At 41.7% G+C, this 21,750-nt stretch overlaps 1 protein-coding gene across 6 annotated transcripts in view; it reads right to left on the bottom strand.

Moving 5' to 3' along the window:
- bsna (bassoon presynaptic cytomatrix protein a) overlaps positions 1-21,750 on the bottom strand; it is a 118,466-nt gene that overhangs the window by 2,127 nt on the left and 94,589 nt on the right. For 2 of the 6 annotated variants that reach the window (XR_001659074.1, XR_001659078.1), the window contains 11 exons: positions 21,474-21,638; positions 19,892-20,148; positions 18,670-19,606; positions 13,625-16,118; positions 12,302-12,796; positions 11,088-11,446; positions 7,847-7,940; positions 7,060-7,191; positions 6,214-6,269; positions 5,287-5,426; positions 4,053-4,146 (listed from right to left, as the gene is read on the bottom strand). Coding sequence is in view for 1 of the 6 variants with exons in the window: in XM_007575138.2 (XP_007575200.2) it covers positions 6,229-6,269; positions 7,060-7,191; positions 7,847-7,940; positions 11,088-11,446; positions 12,302-12,796; positions 13,625-16,118; positions 18,670-19,606; positions 19,892-20,148; positions 21,474-21,638 (4,974 nt within the window). In the remaining 5 variants the exon portion in view is untranslated. Of the gene's footprint in view, positions 1-4,052; positions 4,147-5,286; positions 5,427-6,208; positions 6,270-7,059; positions 7,192-7,846; positions 7,941-11,087; positions 11,447-12,301; positions 12,860-13,624; positions 16,119-18,669; positions 19,607-19,891; positions 20,149-21,473; positions 21,639-21,750 lie in introns of those variants that run through there. The other 4 variants (XR_001659076.1, XR_001659077.1, XR_001659075.1 and 1 more) reach the window with 4 other exon arrangements.

Raw genomic sequence — 21,750 nt, 5'->3', positions numbered from 1 at the left:
AGCAAATTCATATTCTCTCTTTTAAAATAAAAATATAATACTAAAAAAAAAACTGTGATACTGGTGCATCAGATCAATTAAACAACGAAAATCAAACACGATTCTCATTTTTGTGCTCAAACACATTTGCACACCAGCAGAATTCTCTGTCAGAGTCCAAACTCGTTTTCCATTTCTTTCCCATTCCACATTAAATTTTAAGATATTTTCCCTGGTTTTAAACATCTGTGTACAAATATTCAGAGATATTTGCTTTAATTATTAAGCTGATTACTAAGCTTGATGTAGCAGACGGGGCAAAAGGGGGACATCTTGAGAAAGTTGCTGTTGGAAAGTTACATTTGTATGTTTTGGAAACGTTTCCGATGCTCAGTTTTATTTTTTCCTTCTCCATATGTAGCCAGACTAGGAAAGAAATCCCTTCTTCCCATTAGGAATGCACATCACATTTGGTCACAAACACGAGTTGTAGTACACAAAATTGTCCACCAGATGGTGTCCGAGTCCATAACTGCACTGCATATTTTATACAGAGACATATAGCTATTAATGAAAACTCTGCCATTGATATTTTGAGTGAGATATTGAAATCTTTCAAATTGTTCTTTCTTTATATCTTCGAAAAATAGTAAAGCAGATGGATGCAGATGGCTTCAGTAGAATCCATCAAGATTCATCCATCCTTACGTGCTGCAATTTCAGCAGGATGTTCTTTAAAGGTTTACTGCTGAAGAGTTGTCTTCCTGTTTCTTAAGACTATTTAAAACTGTATTTGATATAGTTGTTAAATCGGGTTTGATTTGGGTTGCAACATATCATGTTTTGTGAATATAATTTAAGGTGAATTTCTTCTGATTTGTTTTAGAGTTAGCCCAATTTTTCCCCTTTTGTTTTTTTTTTCTCTCTCTCTCCCATCTGAGTTAATCATGGATTTTCTTGTCTTTGGCAGATGCAGCTCTGATGATTTGTTGGATAAAATCATCCCCGTTACGTGCGTAAACAAAGCACATAACTACCCGCCTTCATTTATGTTTCATCAGAGTCTTTCATCTGTAATACCTTCCATTCAAACTGATGTTTCTTTGGAATAAAAAAAAAATGTAATTGCAGTCAAAAAAAAAAGGTGCCGTGGCAACGTGGAATAAATAACTTCGCATTCTGTACATGAGCGTTACATAACGTTCGTGTTAAAACATACAGAAAGCGGCTGTGGTGAGCAAAGAGACGAGGCCACAGGAGCTCAGCGTGTCAGCTTGCTGAAGTGGCTCCTATGGGGACATAATGTGAAGGACGCATGTTGTGGTGCCGCTTCAGACGACACTAGAGAAACGTCACTTGTATTCTCTGGGACTTCATGGTTGCCTCTCAGCCATCAAGGAAAAACAAATCGCACAGAGCCATTACTTAACGCCTTAGATACTTGCGATAATATGATGAACCTCAGCGTTGTGAACCCTGCGCCGGTTCATGATGTAAAACCCGAGGCTCCGAGCATCGTCTCGATTTATGAACTGTAAAATTGAACATTTTCCAGCATCATTCGAACTTTTGGTGGCATAATCGAAGACTATGAAAGCAGGTCCTGGATCAGGAGGAAAAATGGAATCGTTTCTAACGCTGTTGCGACTTTGGTTATTTGTTTGGATGCAAACTTCATGCATGACCTTTTACATAATCAGGACAAGAAAAAAAACACAAGTTGCCAGACACCTGATCCTGGATTTAGTCAAACAGCAAACAATCATTTCCATTCTAAACTCTGTTCCAAAAAAAAAAAAAAAAAAAACTTCAGAAGCCATGATGCAATGGCACTGAAACAAGATTGCTGAAGGAATACATTTATCATCAGACAGTTTTGCTAGGAAGAGATCTTTGAAAGACTGACACGGACTACTTTACCTTGTATTAATTTCTTTTGTTCTATTTAATTGAACCCCAGTGGAAGACGTCAAAGTTTGTAGTTTTAATAAAATAATTCCCATCAGGACTTTTTACCATAAAATGACTTAACTCATGTTTTTCCCTCCCACTCTGCGTGACCCGGGTTTAGCATCTCCAAACATGCGTTCTATCACCAAACTTAATCTGTTGCACTGAACACAGGACCCCAGGGGGGCTTGTGCATAACGCGCACTGAAACACGGACAGCGATGCACATAACCGCGTTCGAGTAAAAAAAACAAAACACACACACACAAACAAAACTGGCTCGCTGCGCAGAGTCGAATTCGAAGGGTGGCGTAGCGAGCAGGATCGAGGACAGGAAGAAAAAGGAAAAGAAAGAAAACGTTTTCATTGTTGAAAACACATCTGGAAGGCTCTGATCAGAGCTTCTTCAAACGCCTTTAGGGGCTGAAGTGGAGCAGTGAGTCAGGCCATCAGAAGCCAACCTACATAATGCTTTTTTGACTGAATGGGAGCAAACACCCACAGCCTGTTTCTGTAAGGAACATCCTCCACAAAAAACACTGGGAGGAGATTTAATGTACAGACATAATCTCTCTGTATTGTAAACAAAAATAACACAAAGATGATGCCAGGAAAAAAAACAACAACTAAATGACAGTATGTAGAGACAACAACATTTTTAGAGAGAAGAAAATAACCACAGTATTTAGGCAGCACAAGAGAAGATCTAAAAAGAAAAAAATTACAGTATAGATCTTAGAGAGAGAGTCTATATGAAAAATGGAGGAGAGGAAGAGAAAAATGTTTGAAAGTTGGAGAAGTGTGTGGGAGGATTGACAGAAAGAGAGAGAGAGAGAGCAAGAGAGAGAGAGAGAGAGAGATCCTGCCACAGCAGCAGCCACATGAGGCAGTTAAGCGCTGCATGGCTGCACCGAGCAGAAACATACACGCTCAGTGCAACACTGGATTCACACTGTGAAATAAACCGGCAACTTCAAGGCCTGCCCTTCATCCGCTGCGGCATCAAAGGCTTCAGACGCCACTGTTATCAAGGCAGAGCAACGCAGCCATTTCTGCTGCTTTTCCTTACAGTTTGCAACACAGAACACCCTGTCACGTCTGATTAAAGAAACCTGCAGAGATGTCTGTTTAGGGACCAGTATGTCGAAAAGGTAAAACAAATAAAAAATAATAAATGAAAAATACAGTCACGCAATTGTTGGATGTGTTTTGCAACATCTGTCCGTCCTTCCTCCCTGTCTGGCATTAAATCAGCTGAAGCCATTCCTGTGTTAGCTCATCTAAAATGATCAGGATTATTTGTATTTGCTGAATGCCAAAATTGCCAGTGTTGTCGTTAAAAGTGAATGACTTGGGTCAAACTGTCATGGTCCTTTTGCAAAACCCATTCATTTTCTTGATTTTAATTTCCATGCTGATGTTCTGAGAGGTTGCTTCAATATTTCCACATAGTGTCCAGTCCTCGTGATAGATTCTTTTTTTTTTCACCAGTCCCTCCTGCAGCAAAAAAAAACATACACTCTACTCTACACTCTTCTTTTTATGTGGCTTTTGGAATAATGGTTCTTCTTTTCTGAGTGGTCTTTCAGCCCAGTGTTGGTACATAACTCATTCATGTTTCTGTTTATACTTTAGTATGCATCTTAATATTCAGGTACGTTGAAAAATTGAATATTGTGTCTTCTGGACATTTGCACATTTCCTCATTTCGCCTACTGAGCCAGACTGAGAGCCTCGGGAAACATTTGCTTGTTAATTAGTTGACTGGAGTTTGACACCATCAGTTTTCTATGACAGACATACCAAATTTTTGTTAGCTATAATCACAATTATAAGTAATAAAGACTCAAAAATTTTCATTCTAAAAAATGTGACTTTCTCTTTCTAAAATGAGAGAAAAAAAATTCCACAATATTCTAAAGTGTAAAATGTATCTCTACTTTGATGTAGCCTAATCATGTCATAAAAATCTAACTAAATAAAGAACTGGGTGGCCTCGTAGGTTAAGCTATCTCTAGAAATAAAATTGGAAGAAAAAAAAAAATCGAGGTCACAAAGTTTGGATTTCTGCAGCTTAAAATATCCTGTCAGATATTTATGTTTCCAAGGTAAAAGTAACTTACTGTCTGGGCTGTCAGAGAGATCAGAGTGTTCTCTCTGCCTTTGTATGCTCAGATCTGAGACATGAAGCATCCAGAGGATTCCAGTCTGTTTTGGCTGCAAAAAGAGGCAGATATATTTTAGTCAAAGTCAAAGTCTCGCCCCGCCCCCGTTTAAGTCTGCAAACTCACAACTGGGGATTAAATTACAAAACAGGATTAGAGTCTCACAAAGGAAAGTTCCAGTTTAACTTGGCTTCTGGAATTCAGCATCTTTGGAAAACTAATTAAGCTCACCAAACGGATTTGAGTCTTATTTGTGGAACGCCAGGACTCCCGATGCTTCGATGTGGTGTGGCGTTTTCCCTCGAGTATATTAGAACGCTTTCGATCAGTGTTAGACGGCCAAATTATTGTTATTAGCTGTTATGACTCGCATAATGCGGCTTTAATTTGATAGCAATCTACTGGATGACGGGTCAACCTGTGTCTTCAAACAGATCAGAAAGATATTAACACTAATCACAGATTACCATCATAACACAAACCAGATTACGTAGGTGGCATGATGTGATTATGGGAACAAATGTAATGTCTGAGCAGATGCTGGCAGGTGAAAGATTTTTTTTGACAACAAAATATTGTATATAGCTTAAACCAAAAGAGCATGAAATGAGGCAAACAAATTTTAACACATATCATGCTAAGGAGAGTCGAAGCTCTGGAGTTGTTTTGCGCTTTCTTTGAGAGTCACACATTTTGATCTTGAAGGAATTTGCTGGAATGTCGCTGAGGAGATTGGCAGCTGTGCCTAAACGTTTTACATTTGTAAATTATCGTCGCCACATAAAACGGCGGTGAGAAAAACGGACATCCGTTGATTGAACGCAACATCTGGTTTTCTGAGGTCTTTGCTCCGTGGGATTGTGTAAGGGTTGGAAAACTTCTACAGAGTTTATTTGTTTCTACAAATGACGTTTGATATTTTTGTAAATTTGTCATTACATCTCAATGCTTTCAGAACCTAGTAAAATCCAAATTGTTTTCACTGTCCTTGAAAACATGAACTCCAGTCGAAAGTTATCTCTTTTTTTTATGGTTGCGAATGTAAAAATCGATTTGAATGCATACCATTATCAAACAATAAACAATAAAGTATGTTGATTCAAAAACAACAACAAAAAATTTTAGATCCAAACAAATCCCAACTTCAAAGTTTCTATATATATATACATATATGTATTTTTAAAGTACTCACCAGAACGCTCCGCTCTCCTCTCAGTCATCATCCTCTCTCTCTTTCCTTTCTCTTTTTTCGGGGAAACAAAAGCAGGGGGAACTTCACAGGTTTTTCTCGTATGAGGCCTCATGACTTCATTTATGACATTTTTCATAATCCTGCAAACACATTATTATCATTATTATTTAAAAACAGTATTTTAGGAGTTCATGTAAGTCTCACATTGCAAACCCATTAACATGCATCAATTAAGGCTTCTGTTACATTAATATAAAATAGTTCAGTAGTGTATAAAGATATGCCAGTGCAGATTTTTTTTAAAAAGCTGCCAGTTATTCGAGCCTAGCAGTGAGAAGCGGGCCTGCAGTTGTGACGCGTACATTTGTTGTACTGGAACTTGATGCTTAAACGTTTAGAACCTGTAATTCTATCCAAGCCTCAAGCCTCAAATGCAATTCCTAAAGTTCACAACCCTCGTCATCAAATCACCTGCTGCGATGGCGCACAGTCCGTTCGGCATTTCATGTCGGAAACAAGTTCTTACCGTCAGTGCTAAATCTCTCACCCTGCACATGCAGAGCAGTCAAGACTGAAAGTAACAGTGAGGAAGAAAAACTAACAGACGAGGACCAAACCCAGAGCAGACTGGGTAAACCGCTTTCATCCCCCTGCCTCTTCACAGCCAGCAAGAGTCAACACACTGCAGCAATCCACCAAACGTTCATGAAAGTTATTCCTAAACCCGATGCACTCTAAAGAAACCTTTTCATGGCGCTTCTTTCAGGAGTCACTCAAAACGCCTCATTTTTGCCTTGTGTACAAGTCGGAGGGCCTCCAAAACAGGACTTGTAAAATAAAGTCACCGTAGAACACAAACAACAAACAATATTACATTAAATATTCCATTTTATATGACTTATTTCCCATGTGAATAAACATACATACCTGACTTGTGTCACCTCAGAATAAGGAGGTGAATTTCTTGCCAAAGCCAGAGATAGCTGCAGGAAGAGTAAACAAAAAAACAGGGGTTGACAAATGAGCTAAAACTGACTTTTCAAACATTAAACAGAAAAACTACAGAGCAACGTCAACGCTTTTGAATTTAAACGGTCACCAATACCACTTGAGGAGCTGCTGCTAAAGCTCTGTCAGATCACTGTCGGTGAAGTCTGAAGATGAGCAGCTGTAGGTGTTCAGCGTCACTCTTTGGCTTGTCTGGTGCTTTAGCATTAGCTTGTTTTGGCTTAACTGACCACTTGGTGCCACTCACAGACTCGTATAGAGCATCATACTGTCATCCTCCTCACGGGGGAATAGTCAATAAATAAATTATAAAAGAATGTAACATTGTAGAAAAACGTACTGTTCAGTGTCCAGAAGCAACAGCAGGACTTCCATTGTACACCCTTCATCTCATTAACAGCATTGCACATTTGAAAGGTGGTAATGTTTCATAAAATGTGTTTTATTTCTTTATATTTGCGCCCACATTGTGACAGCAGGTTTTTGTTTTTTGTTTTTTTTGTGACAGACTGGTTTTCCCTGTCACAGTGATGAAGCTGTTGTAAAATTAAGCTCTTTAGAGATGTAGCTTAACAAAATGAAGTTTCCTCACTGTTGAATCGCTTTGGTAAGAAAAAAATAAATAAAAATCAGGCAAAGAAATTTGAAAGCCTCTGAGGCTCTGTTCATCCAGGTAACTTTGTATATCTTAAAAGACTCTCATTTCGGTAATAACAACTCAATAAGCCCCCATGTTTGCGACGCGTTTTCAGCAGTCTGCCGTACCTTCTCCCAGTTTGCCGGCCTGCTCAGCAGCGCCGCCGGGAAGAATCTTGGAAAACATTCCTTCTCCCTCCATGCCAGGCTGACCTGCCGCTGCACTGCCGATGCCGCCGGGTCTCGGAGCTGCCTTGGAGCCTAAACAGTAGAAAGACAGAGGAGAGAGGGCAGAGAAATAAACGTAGTCCAGGTAGGAAGAAGTAAGTGCTGCTCAAAGTGGTGCACTACATTTGCTGCATGTGAAACAGAAAGGAAATGAAAGGAATGAGATGTTAATGAGTTAGAAGTCATTTTCTCAGGGACTGTCCTGCTTATCTTTGAGCCAATACTACAGTTGAGCTTTTATACTGATATAGATTTGACATACATTACGCATTAAGGTTATATTGCACTTTTTGGGTGATTCCTTTTGGCCACATTACATACTTAAAAATGGAGCCTCGTTACTCTGTGAGGTGTTAAATTCAAACGAGTAAGTGGCAATAAAACTCAGACTTTTTACTGCATAAAATTAAAGTTTTAGTCCATTCCAGGCGGTGTTGTGAGATTGATGAATGAAAGGCATTCAGCTCAGTCATTTTGCAGTTATATAAAAATATCTCAAAACCTTCATCAATCATTATTTCAGTAGTTAATTGAGACCTAACACTCTCAGGCTTTCATATTGAGGTATAATCCTCAGATTTACCTCAGATTAGGATGAACATCAAACAATAATAACATAAGTAAGACATAGTGGACAACAAGTGAGTGATGGGATTTTACGTGCATGGGTGTTGTGATTGAGCATCACCTATTCCTGTAAGCGGGGGCTGGCCTGCCTTCGAGGCCATGACGGGTGCCGCTTTCGCCCCAATTGCCGTTACAGGAGGCGTGTCGATCTTTGTCTGCATAGAAAAAAAAAGAAAGACAAGTGTTGCTGTGTTTAGGTAAATTTAGCAGTAAATCTGTTGTTATAGAAGGCTGTGGGAGAGAAAAACATGTTATGTAATCTGAATGTGGGTGACAAACCGGAATCAAAAGGATCCAGCATTCATCTGTTCACTCAAACAAAAGCCGAATAAGACAGTAGTCAGATTTTGATACAGTGAGACAGCCAAGAATAGTAAAAAAAAAAATGCACATATTAGGAAACAGTGATGGCAGAATTAAACCACTCATTTATTAAGCAGTGACAGCTTACTGAGACCTGAATGACTAACTGGGGAGTTTCACACCTGGAAACTGTCATTTCTGCTAAATAAGGTCTGATCTGTAAGGTAAGGTTTATTTGGGTATCAACTATACTGACTATACAATGACAAACAAAATTCTAAATGGGACTTGTCAGTTCTTGAAAGATATAAAATGATATGTGATCAGTTACAATAGCCAGAAGGAAGGCATTTTAATGTCCATCTTTTACCAGAGAAAGGCTTCAAAGCAAAATTGTTTAGTATGAAAAAAAAAAATCAAACAATCTATCATATGGAGCTAATAGCGAAAGTTCAAGCTGGAAGACTCCGCCCCCTCCGTTCGCCCATAGGCGTCATGCTCATCTCCAACCTCAGCGCTGGTCCTCACCCGGCGCGTCCAATTCTCAATCAAGCTCTGCATAAAAGGATAAACATCCAAGCAGTCAGCCGGTTCCCAGCTGCATTCAACCCACCACCGCCCTTTCTCCACCCACATTCTTCGGCTCTCCAGGATAGCACCCTTTCCTGACCTCCACCACCAGTGCCGGGCCCTGGGGGAGAACATCCCTAATCAGTTCTTTGGCGCTTGGGCCCCGGTAGCTGATTTGAGCTGAGATTTGATGTGAACTCAATGAACATCCCGATAACTGTTATTCATTCCTGTCATTAAATCTTTTAATTATTCCTTTTTCTCCGTTTGAGTCTTTCCAGATTGAACTACTTTTCTGTTAATGTTCCTCACCATGCTAGCAACACAACTACAGCTGGAGCTGTAGTTGTGTTGCTTTTTAAAATTTTATTTAGGCTGGTTTGTTTCTTTTCAACCAAATTCCACTCGATTCTCATCTCCCTTCAGTGCTGTGCGTGAGATTTCTCCCATTGAGGTCAATTTCTCCAGCTGAATTTCAACTGGGTCAATCAGCGGACAGGAGGAGGAGCTGTGAACGGTGTCATCGGTTTTCTGCGTTGTTTTAGGATTGCCCGTAGCGAGGCAATGGCAGCGAGGGAAGTGAAAGGAGCCACGCGTTTGGACATGCTTCCAAATATTGAGCAAATAAAGTTAGCGCAAGGGGAATGTTTATTATATTTTAATGGTGGCAAAGATGTAATTTGACTCGGCACTTCTCTCTTTGCAATGCGGTATAGTTGTTTACAGTGCACATCATTTCTGGTAAGTTTTACGGCACAGCTTCCCTCACCATCAAGCTGGCACATTACACACGTCACGGCAAAAATATTGAGTAAAATCAGATCCATTCCTTTAAAATGTCAGTCTTGCAAGCAATAATTTCTTCACGGATGAGGGTCTAAGCCGCTTAGACAAAGTTTAGAATGAGGGGCTAGATTTTAGTAATGAATACAAAATAAAAATTTCCAAAATATAAAATATGTCTCATCCAACCATGGTGCTAATTAATAGTGCGTTTCATTTGAACTTGGAAGTTGAACTTTCCACAAGAAACTTTCACATCAAGTCTGATGTGAAATTCCAACATGACTGCTTTCTATCAAAAATATTGACATATCAGTCAGTTAAGTAGTTAGTAAACATTAAAATACAGATTTCAGGCATTATTTGCCCCCCACATTAGCATCTAATTTAATTAATAAAGCAGGAGAGAAAAAAACTGCAAAGATGCAGTAAATGAGAACATCTTGGGTAATTTTGGACGGCATCCTGTGAATATAGACAGCATTCAGATGTACTAAAACCAAAATAATCAGCCTGTTCTGGATGTTATTTACAGTGTAATAATCACAGTCTCACACTCCTTCTGAAAAATAGCTTCGAATGGATTGATGGAGTAAATGCAGGAATGGATTTTTGCAGGGAGAAATCTTAAGTGCCAATTTCTTGGGTGTCTAGCAGACAGTGAATCAGCTGCATTGGGTTATCAGCTTTCTCTGTGTTAATCACGGTGTTAGATAAGGTCTGCCAGGAGAGGCACATAAGAATTTCAATAAACTATCTGAAATGGGACAGGGTGGTTGTCAGGAAACTCTTATCAAAAGCGACGCAGGGAGAAATAGGGGGACAACAAAACAGGAGAGATGATCGTAAAAGCAGACTAAAGGAGCAGGAGTGAAACTTTCAGCAAAACAGCTTGCTGTGTCGGTTTCCAAGAAGGAGATCTGATGAAGAAAATTCCTTTTGTTATCTCAGGAAAAAATGCAATACGAACTAAACAAAAATCAGAAATTAGAAACCAAAAACAGAAAAATCAACTTCTTTTCCATCCAGTGATTGTATTTAGAAGTTTTACAAGACTGCACTGACACCAACAAACTGCGATATTGAAGCTATGACTGAGTGAAGAAGTTAATACTTTTTACTATCAGTGATGTGTTTAAAATGAAAATATGGCAAGAGTGTAGCTGTAGCAATCTTAGAGAAACTGTTTATTGCATGTCGACTGGCTCATTCATTCTGCGTGAGAGAATGAGACTTTCAGCTAAGAAAGTCTTAGCTGAAAGACTAAGACTTTCAGCCTTCAACAGGAAGGCTGAAAGAGTAAGAGAAGTTTGTTTTATACTTTCAACCTCAATGGGTCATGCAGGATTTTGAAATACTGAAAGCTTACTGGAAACCTAAGGAAAGTGTCCACACTCTCTAGGATATATACACAAGAAGTCAGGGCATTGTGTTTTAATAATGCTTAGATGCTAAAACCAGCTTAGGATATCCACTCCATGATCATTTTGTCCTGACAGCACAATCCTAAGTTGAATTCAGTTCTGTTCTTGTATTTTCTTGTTTGCTAGAAAACTGAAATTGGAACTGTTTACAGGAAATCAGACATAAAATGGGTGCAGATGTGAGCTGTTTGTGACTCCTCGGGTTTTGTTCCCATTACTCACCATGGTGGGCGGTGTGGTTCCTGCTGCACCAGTTGGTCGAGCCTGGCCCATCGGCCCGCCTGCTGGTCCCAATTGCCCTGGTTTGGCCTGGGCCTGGGCCTGACCCATGCCCATGCCCATGCCCATCCCCATGCCCATGCCTTGACCTTGGGCTGGTGGCTGCTGCTGAAGGCCTGTGGTCGCTGTTGTGCCAGGCTGTCCTGGTCTGGATGCAGCTGTCTGGGCCTGCTGCTGGAGCTGAGTCCTCTGTCCTTGGGTCCCATCCATCTGAGAACCCGGACCGCCTAGTCGCCCGGATCCTGGAGGCCCACCGGCAGAGCCCTGAGCTCGCCCAGTACTGCTGCCGGACCTGGAGGAGCCTATTTGAGGATAAAAAAAGTGCTTTATTTTAAACCAAAGCAACTCAAAAACTGATTCGTCTTATTACAATTTGATTGTAATAAGATGAATTACAATTTATTACAATTTGATTTTATTTCTGACTTTATTTCATAAAGTCAGAAATAAAAATAACAATAAAAAAAACGGTATGGGATCATCTGTCCCTTTTTGAAATAAAGTCCATATAAAAGTGCAGGGTTTCTTTTGCTAATATTTTTTCTTGAAATGAAGCATTTTAGCAGAAACAGAAGGAGTGAGACAACAATGAACAACAAGAGTTGTATGCAAAGATCAAACTGGTGATTTAATTACTACACCGCTATGAACACGTCCGCAATGATGCCTTCAGGGAAAACGTATCCTTTGAAAAGTTACACTCGATGTTGTTAATTAAAAATTGTTGATCCCTGAGGGGATTGTTGACTGTAAAGAAAAAAAAAAAAGCATCAAAATTAATCTCAACAGCAAAGGCTATTAAATGTTATTGCCTCAGACAGGATTTTTAAAAGGGGATCCTATCAATGTTTAGAGATCGAATCAGGATTTATTAATGAAGTTGCAAATTTTCTCCCTTTCCCCTCAATCTTATTGATCTATCCAGGATGGTCAACAAAAAATATTCTTAAAGGTTTTTTACCGATGTAATCTGTTTCCTTTTCTTATCAAGCCAAAGTCTTGATAAGCAAGACTTTGGCTTGATAAGCCAAAGTCTTATCAAGCCTTTGGCTTTGGAAGACAGCAAACAACCTGGAAAAAACTTTACTTCAATTTCCTTTTTTTTTCAAACTATTTTTGTATTCTATCTATCAGATTTGCAGGTGCACCCTGTTTACCTGGTGGTTGGCCCTGCATGTCCATTTGGCCCTGGGACTTGCTGCGTGAGGATCTGTGTGGATCTCCCTGCCTGGAAGACCTTTGGCCGTGATGATGTCCAGACGGATCCCTGGAGTAGTCGGAAGAGTGATACCCTCCAGACCTGGACTCACCACGCCTTCCTGAAGATGAAGAACGTCCTGAGGGGTCATGGCGCATAGACGGGTCTTTGGGATGCCCCTTAGATGACCTCGAGGATCTCGGCTCATCTGAGTGACGGGAGGAAGAGTGCCGGCTAGAGGTGCCATGGTGCCTGTGGTCACGTGATGATGAATGCCGCCCGCCATGGCTGTACTCATCTTGCGGCCACAGGTCCTCCTCAGGAGGTTCATCATAATCATGATAGGTGTGCTTGACACCATGCCGACTTCTTCCAGAGTGGCTGCTGCCGTAGTGTCGAGAACTGGAGCGTGGTTTCTCAAACCAGTCAGTTTCTTCCTGGCCCAGATGGTAGGCTTTGGAAACCGAGAGCAGATCACAATCAATCTCCATGTCGTTTGGAGAGAGCGGCATGCAGGCTGTAAGAAGGAAGAGGGCAGAAGGAAGTCCAACCGCATGCAAAAAAAAAAGATAGGTAGGGGAAGACACAGAAAGAAAGGCAAAAAGTAAAATTTTACACTCATGCACAGATTTACTCCACAAGTACAAGACAAGTTAAACAGGACATATTAAACACTGCAAAACTGTCTAATACAGCAGATCTTCTTGCTACATATCTTTACTCACTGACTGCGGGAGGAAACTTCCTAATCAGTTAAAACTCTTCACCTCAAACAGTCAGTATTGTTCTGTTTTTTTATGGAAGACTTTTTAACAAAGCTTCATTTGGCAAATGGAATATAGAAAACTTTGTCTGGACAAGATTTTGCAGTGTTGACATAAATTTTTTATATCAAAACACATTAACAGTGCAACAGAGCCAATAACATGTTGAAGAAAAAACCTATTGCTGTCGTGCAAAGACCTCTTAAGTCAGTCAGTGTTGTGAAGACAAAGACGATCACGCTGAAGAACCATGCGACTGTCGAACAAAGAAACGGCTGGACGGACAGGCGGAAGGACGGACAGGCAGGCAGACAGACAGACAGCAGTCCACGACTTATAGAGCTCCAAGTAACTCTCAGGATGAAGAAAACACTGACATGCAACGACTATCTCTGTCCTTTGTTTTTGTTTTTTTGTTATTTTGCTAAGCTAGCTTCTGGGTGGGTGGGGGACGTTTAGATAAACGGTGGGAGCAGTAGTAGGTAGTGAGACTGTGGGAATTTAGCTCCCACAATTACCTTCACTGTCTGACACAGCACAATGATAATCATCAATAATGTATGTATCATCCGATTTGTAGACATGTGTCCGGGGAAGGTCCCGTATATGGTCTTGAACATCTGGCAGCGAGTGACTGGAACCATAATTGCCATAATAGTAATAATATCTACTGCTGCGACTGTCATATGGGTCACGACCTAAGCTTGAAGATCTCCCAGAACCCATGAATTTCCCCAAAGGGCTGAGTGGGCTCTCCTCCTCAGAGTATTGCCGAGTTGGGTGGCGTCCTCTGTAGCCAGAACGGTAGGAGCGGTCGTCTCTCTCATAGGATCTGCTTCGATAGCCATGGTAATCTCTGGCTGAGATCTTGTCCATGCCGTAGCCATGGGAGCGGGAGCGGCCAGTTGAGGTGTAGTAAATCCGATCGTCCTCATCCACCATCATACCGTAGTGTCGACTTCCATGAGTTGTGCCACTGGTGCCATCAAAAGCACTCCTCTTGAAGCCATAATCCTCGATCAGCTGGCGCCCTCGAATGTGAGATGAGGGGTAAGCCTCACCTGCAGAATAGGAGGCCAAATCTGCCTCGACATCTCGAGCCTCCTCTATTGGGGAAAACTTTGAAATTTTCTGCTCCATAGTCCCCAGCTTCCTGTGCTTGCTGCGCTTGGAGGACATGACAGCGGGGGCCAGAAGGCTTCTGGAGGACGCCAAAGGTTTCTGTACCCCGGAGCGGATGCTGGCAAGTTTGTAGTCGTAGTCATAGAAATAGGGGGATCCCCCACCCATGCTAGCGCTCACGCTGCTGCTGCTGCCCCCTAGAGGTCCGTGCCTGTAGCTGCTCTTACCCCTGCCGTGGTGGTCGTACAGCTCATCCTGCATCGCTGCTTCCTCCTCAGGTGCCCTGCCGTAGGGGGAGCTGCCAGTTCCCCCACGCGCCGTGCTGCCAGATGTGCTGCCATGGCCATGGATGTCGCCAGGGTAACGCCCGCTACTGCCATGATGCATCATGTCCCCTGCTGTCGTGCCCAGCCCGTCCTTTGCCGTCAGCTCGCTCACATCATCGATCATCATGTAGTTCCTTGGAATGTTTTGCTCTAAACCAGGAGCCCCATACATTCCTTCGGCTGTGCTGTAGGTGGAAGGACTGTCTACAGGGTGCCCATAGGCATTGGAAACTGTTGAAGTGTACTGTCCATAAGAACTGGCTGTGGTGGTGGTGTAGCCATATGTATTAGCAGTAGTTGTTGTGTACTGGCCATATGAGCTAGCGGGGGTTGATGTATATGGACCATAAGTGCTTGGAGGCACTGTGGCGTAACCACCATAACTGCTGGAAACAGGTGCAGATCCATACGGCCCATAGGAGCTTGCCATTGTTGTTGTTCCCGTGTACGGACCATAGGCTGGGGCTGCACTGGAAAAGGTAGCATCTTGGGCTGTGGTCGTGACCACAACTGTCGGGTTGCTGATAGTCTCATAGTTGGTTGGCATCTTATGTTCAAGTTCAGCAAGTGATGTCTGTCTGGGTCTTCCATGGTGAACGGTAAGAATATCAGCTTGGGGCTGCCCAGGATATGGAGTCGTCTGGGTGGGGTAGAGGGACACAGCGCTGGGATAAGGTGAGCTGTGGGTGGGGTATGGTGGCTGACCAGGCGGTGCAGGTCCAAAACCTGTAGGCCCTGCTGGAGGCTGAGGTGCAGATGGTAACCCCGCATCAGTTTGGGGATATGGGGGCTGAGCTTGTGGATAGGTGTGGGAAGGATAGGATGTTTGAGGTTGAAAGGTAGGTCCAGGAGGAGGGGGATGACTCTGAAGGGTCATGGGCTGTGGCAGGGCCTGTGACTGCGACACTGTTGGGTAAGGAGGCTGGTTGAATGTGGATGACTGGTATGGCACACTTGATTGCTGAGATGGTGCTGGTGGTTGGCTCTGGGGATATTGACAAGAGAGGAAGGATGAGGTTGGTGGGTACTGGGCTGCTGTGTTGAGGTCACTGGTAAATTGGCTAAGTGGAGCAGTGCTTGGTCTGGTTGTTAGTAGCCCATTTGCCTCATGTGATGCAGCAGCAGCTGCTAAACGCAAGTTATTCAACTCACTGTCAGACATATAGTCTCTGGTGTCCCCCATACATCTTAGGTAGGCAATGTCCCTTCTTTCCCTCTCCTTTACCAAAGTCTCTTTCCTCTGATGAATTCCCAGTTCCAGGTACCTCAGCTTAGCGTCAATTTCTTTCTCTTCCTCCTCCAGTTCAGCTTGTTGCTTTCTAAGCTTGGTAGACTCTTGCTCCACGGCCTTCAGCTCGTGGGTGAGATCTTTGAGGAGGCTGGCTTTAGCAGCCAGGCCAGACCTTGAGCTGGGCTTGAGGCTGGGCACGGAGGACAGGTAGATCTGTTGTTGGGCAGGTGTCATCATGGTCAAGTGAGCTGATGTAGCAGTCTCGTCTGGAGGAGGGCTGGGCAGGGTTCGCTTAACCTTCCGAAGCAAAGAGCTTTGCTGTAAGGCTGCCAGCTGAAGAGAGAGAAAGAGAAAGGGCAGAGGGGGGAGGAAGGGTGGGAAAATGTGTGGAGGCCAAACAAAAACAAAACAAAACATGGAGAGCATTTGAGGGGGAAATAATGGGGTGCACAAGGAACAGTTGATGGGATATGACATTGAGAAGGTTAATTGGAAAATGGACAATAAATGGAAAATTACAGATAATAGATTTGCCCAATAAAGTGAGAATATTGGATGGACAAGAATGAGAATGAGGAAAATACAGGAAGAAGGACACAGATGGACAAGGTGATAATGCAGACAAGAAAGTGAACAAAAACAAAGAGGGATGGTTTTGGGAAAACAACAAGATGAGAAGGGATGCAGGGAACAAATAAAGAGAAGAAACCCAAAAAAAACGTAAAAATAAAGTGTGTACCAAAAACATCCAAGTGATCCAAGAATGTTTTCAACCAGTGTAGACAGCAATGGGAGAATAACGAAAAAAGTAAATAAATGTGCACAAAAAAGAATTAATATTCAACAAAGTGGGACCAAAAGAAAGGAAGAAAATTCAAATGGAGAAAAAGATCAAGGAAGAGAGGAAACAAAGAAAGGATGCAACAAGAGACCAAGGTCGACAAAGGAGACACATAAAGACAAACAGACAAAGACAACAGGAAACAAGAGTGAAGTTTGTTAGAAGACGTACAGGAACAAGAAAATTAGTGTCAGCTCTGATACAGTTTTGTTGAATACTCTAGAGTTTTAATAATTTATGAGACAACATACATTCAATTTGAAAGAAAATAATCTTATAAAAATGAATTTCAAGAGGACTGAATCATTGAAGGTTTTTTCACCCCAGTGGTAAAAAAAATGTCTCTGATGATCTTATTCTTACATATATTATGTTTCATAACTATTATGATCTACATGATGATATAACATTTTACAACAATAATTTTTAGATAAGGTTGGTAAGGTCTTTGATTTTTGCACTTCTCAATAATATAACTTACTAGCTGTTACGCCAATTAATGACCCCACAATTGTAACGGGTGCACACTGTTTCGAAGATGAGGATCATCTTCCCTTTCAGATAAATTCCATATATTCCGTCAAACAACCATGTTAGCTGGTGTTTTAAGTAGATGACAATGTGTCAACATAAAAATAAAAACTTCCTTGGTTCCTATTATTCTTATGATCTTTGAGATTAGGGCTAAAGATACACCCAGCTGACACATATGGAGTTGGAAGGAAGAAAAGGCACATAAAAGTAGTTGAATTTTCATTTTCCATATTAAAATTTAGACCAAAAATGGATACATTCTAGCAAATACAACAAAATGAAATGGATTCAATCGTTTACTGTGTGATAACGACACCTGAATTAAAGGATGTTTTCCAATTTGGGATCAGATGTCCTGGAACATTCAGATACTTAATATCTGAATGTTCTGAACGGCGTTCTTGGATGCTGCTAAGTACGCTATAATATCACATGTGATCCATAAAAAATTGTGAAGTTGTGCTGTTCCTGCTTGTAAGCAAAGTCAATGGTACAGAAATGACCAAAAATGTATGAAATTTTAAAGGTTTTTATGTCACTGTTGTAGTCAAACATGATTTAGATTTTTTTGTTTGGCCTAAAAAAGTATTGTCAATGAAATGTCAGGACATCATTAACAATTAATGATTCATTTTGAAACATCTGAATTTATTTGTAGGGAATGCATGGATAAAGCACCTAAAAATATATATAGTGGTGGATTTCCCTTTACAAGTTAATATAGTAGATACATTTGAGAGAAACCCAAAAGATTAGAGAAAACATACTCAGAAGATTGTGACAAATTTAAATTTTGACTATAAACTAATACTTTAAGCACAAGCTCAGCTTAATAAATATACTGTACTTTCAATTGAAACAAGACTCATGTGGTGATAACACTCACATGAGTTATTTAATGGAATCACCAAGAAAGGGGTATGTTAAAACCCTAGCCGTCTATCCATTCCAGTCGTTCCCAAACATTTCAGCTTCTTACCTATAAAATAAGTAGAAGACACCCAGAATCTGACAATTTTCTCAATACACAAGAATTTCTAATAAGTCAGTTCAACAGGGGTAAAACGATACCCTGGATGGCATAAATATACTTTACTTTTGTTTTTTGTTGTTTTGTTTAATTCTACAGAGGACCCGAAGGGGGGTTCTGAGAACTAAACCTGAAACTTTGGGAACTGGCGTGACGTCGTATAACGAACAAACAGAAAGAAATGAGGTTAAGAAATTTCATCAATAAGTACATTTTGAGGACTTGCTACTACCTCTTTTACACAGCTGTAATTTCCCTATTGTAATAGCTTTCAAAATCAGTATATGATAAGGCCAGTTCTATAATACTGTAAAGGAGTACTTGAAAAGCTTTTGTGTACAGCAAAGATCTTGTTCCTAAACAATGTGAAGGAAATTATTTTAGAAAACTCTTAGAATAGAGTAAATACAGCCCCTACAACTGCTTTCACCACTTTTTAATAGCTTTTTGGAGCATCGGCTCAGCTTCAGTGACTTTACCTGGCTCTGGAGTGCTTGTTGTTGATACAGGGACAGCCTGGCCTTGGTGTGCTCATCTGTGGTTGGGCTGAGGGACTTGGGGTCCGACATGGACCTATGGGTGCTCTTGATGGGTCGGGGCACAGATGGGTGTCGCTGGGGGGATTCGGCTGTGTAAGACTTCTGCTGAGGTGTGACGTGGGCCTTGTTCAGTCTCTCGCTTGACAGGGAGGTCTCCAGCAGGCGGTGTGGGGACACTGGCGACACAGGAGAGTAGAGGACCTGTGGAGATTTCGGTGTGGTTTGTTGCTGCCGGATGAGGCTGGAGATGGACTCATTGTGAAGGTGGTTGTGAGGCTGATAGTTAATATCTAACGGGTCAGGACGACGTCGCTCAAATTTTGCTGCATTCGCTGCAACGTGTTGCTGCTGGCGCTGTTGGGTGTGAAGGTCAGCCGAACTGGACGGCCCTGTTCCGGTACCAGCAGAGGAAGAATATGGACTGACTGTAGTCGGCACTGTTAGCTGTGGAGCTACAACGCCCTGCGACTGCCCTTCTGAGTCAGTCTGGCAGGCGAGAGATTGTCCTTTTTGTGTGCGCTCTGGTCCAGAAATGTAGTGTACGATCTCTACTTTATTAGGGTCTGGTAATGTCACATGGATTGCCGGGGAGACTCTTCCTAGGTGCTCAGCTTCTGTCTGACAGGACACCTCCCTGATGGTCTGGACAGCGATGCTGGAGGAAACTATCTTGGATGTGTCAGCTTTGGTGTCTGTTGTCGAGGTGGTTGTCGAGGCAGTGCTGGTGCCAGCTGCTGTGGACTCGGCATGGCGGGAAAACCGGGAGCGTCTGCGGCGAACTGGATGCTCCGTTTCAGCCTTATCCTCATCGTCATCCGTCTGGACGGAGCAGTCAACGCTCCGACCACGCCTCCTGGTACGATGACGCATCATGTACCTGGTGGTTCAGGGAAAAGGCAGAACAGGGCGTGAAGAAAACAATCTGTAGATATTAAGGCTTGTGTAGATATTTATGTTAGATACAACTATTATACATTTAGGGGTTTTTGCTTGTAAACAAAATAAAATTTTCTTTGCTGGTACATAGTGAGGATTGGGATGTGGGAAGCACTTACTGTGCTATCCACAGACAGTCATTCTTATGCCATACCACCTACATACTCATAGCCAAGGAGGGTATCCCATTACTCACTTCAAAAAAAAAAGAAAAATATATTGTTACCTCTCTTCTCCATCTTCATCATCAGTCTGTACACAACTATCCACAATTCTGCGAGGGGAGCCATAGAAAATCACACCATCTCCATCAGAGGTGTCTCGGGTCAGCCTGCTCATGGAGCTATGTTTCCTCATACCAGCTCTGGCTTCCAGCTGTTCATCCTGACTCCTCAAACATATCTCTGAGGAAGAGTTGGGGAGAGAGCGCGAGCTCATCTGAGAGTCTATGTAGGGATGCAGTGGCTGTCCGGTCATATCCAGCTGTTGGCAAAAGCATATTCATTAGAACTACCAACAATCACCTGTGACTGTAAAGTTTTTGAAAACGAACCTGTCGAATAATGATCGTTTCGTTTTCTCATAAAAAGATTCCGAAAAATTAACGCAGCTTGCTAACAATATGTAAAGAAATGAAAGCAATGCTGAAGAGGACACTTGCAAAAATAGAGCCAAATTAAGAAGTTCAGCTCTGAATATCTATGACCAACAGGGAAATACTGAAATAGAATAATTCAAAAAGTTACAGGACGAGATTTATAAAGACAAAGTACACTTCTCAGTCATTCACAATGTCAGAATTAATAACATCTGATATACCGTACACTATATTGTAAAAAGGGTTGGATATTTCCTTCAAATCACTGAATTTAGGTGTGTCTACCAACTTCCATCATAACAGCACCTTGAAAAACAAACATTTGTGATAGCATAGGTTGCTCTCAGGGTTAGTGTTACCATGGTAGGACGCTACCAGTGCATTATCTCCAGTCACCAGGTACAAGTGTTAGTAGTCTTACAGCAAAAGGGTGGCGATACAGAGTGACAGCAACTCTACCATTTTGTGTCAAAGAGTGAGGTCAAATTTTGCCTCAGCCTCTTAGTTTTTAGAAGAAGGAATTCTTAATACTTTAGTATACCAAGACATTTTGAACAACTTTATGGCTCCAAATTTATGGGACCAGTTTTGGAATGACCCTTTCCTGTATCAACATGACTGTGTACCAGTGGTCCATAAAGACATGGAATAATTTCACCAACCTTTTTGACCTCAACTTGGCAGAACACATTTGGAATGAGCAAAGATGGAGAGACAATTTATCTGTGTCTGTTGTCACAAATACTGGTGAGAAATGCCATACGCACCAAGAACCATTGAAGGAAACAACACAAAAACCTCTGAAGAAGATTGAGTGCAACTTCATCCTTCACAAAATGTAAACAAAAATTGAGTCACATCAGATTTGAACAGTTGTAGGATTTCTCAATTGTCCTTGTCAAAAAGACCACTAGCCGTTTCTCCTGCTAGTGCTACGGCTTTTGGAGAAGCCTCCAGTCCTCTTGCATTCATAAATGCACTTAAACTGCACCAGTTTACTTCAACCGAACCAAAGCCTAGGTCTATAGGTAGGCAAGAGTTTGCCTTTATTGGGCCACATTAGAGTTTCATTGCATATTCAAACTTTCCTAAATTAACCAGCCTTTCTTGGCAATCGAACTATTGTTTTATTAGTGCGGACTAATCAGGGCTGGTGCGAATGCACCCTGAAGGTTTAAAACCGTCTATCAAAGTTGTACAAATTCCTCACCTGCATGGTCTGAGCAGCAGTTTTCAGCCGCTTCTGCTCTTGTAGTTGTTGCTGGAGCTGCTGCTGCAAAGATTGTATCTGGTCGAGCTGGGATTTCTGCTGGGCCAACTGCTCTCGTTGGAGAACGAGTTGTTTCTCGCGCTCTTGCTGCTGCTGCTGTAACACCTAAACACACATACAGATAAAACATGGACACGTTTGAAGAACAGTAACCAAAAGGAGACCAAAAAGTTACGAAACAAAAATAAAATAAAAGATGGTGAGGTGGTAACAATGA

The sequence above is a fragment of the Poecilia formosa genome, unplaced genomic scaffold, assembly GCF_000485575.1.
Source record: "Poecilia formosa unplaced genomic scaffold, Poecilia_formosa-5.1.2 Scaffold370, whole genome shotgun sequence".
Classification (NCBI taxonomy): domain Eukaryota; kingdom Metazoa; phylum Chordata; class Actinopteri; order Cyprinodontiformes; family Poeciliidae; genus Poecilia; species Poecilia formosa.
This window is presented reverse-complemented; position numbering and strand designations above follow the sequence as displayed.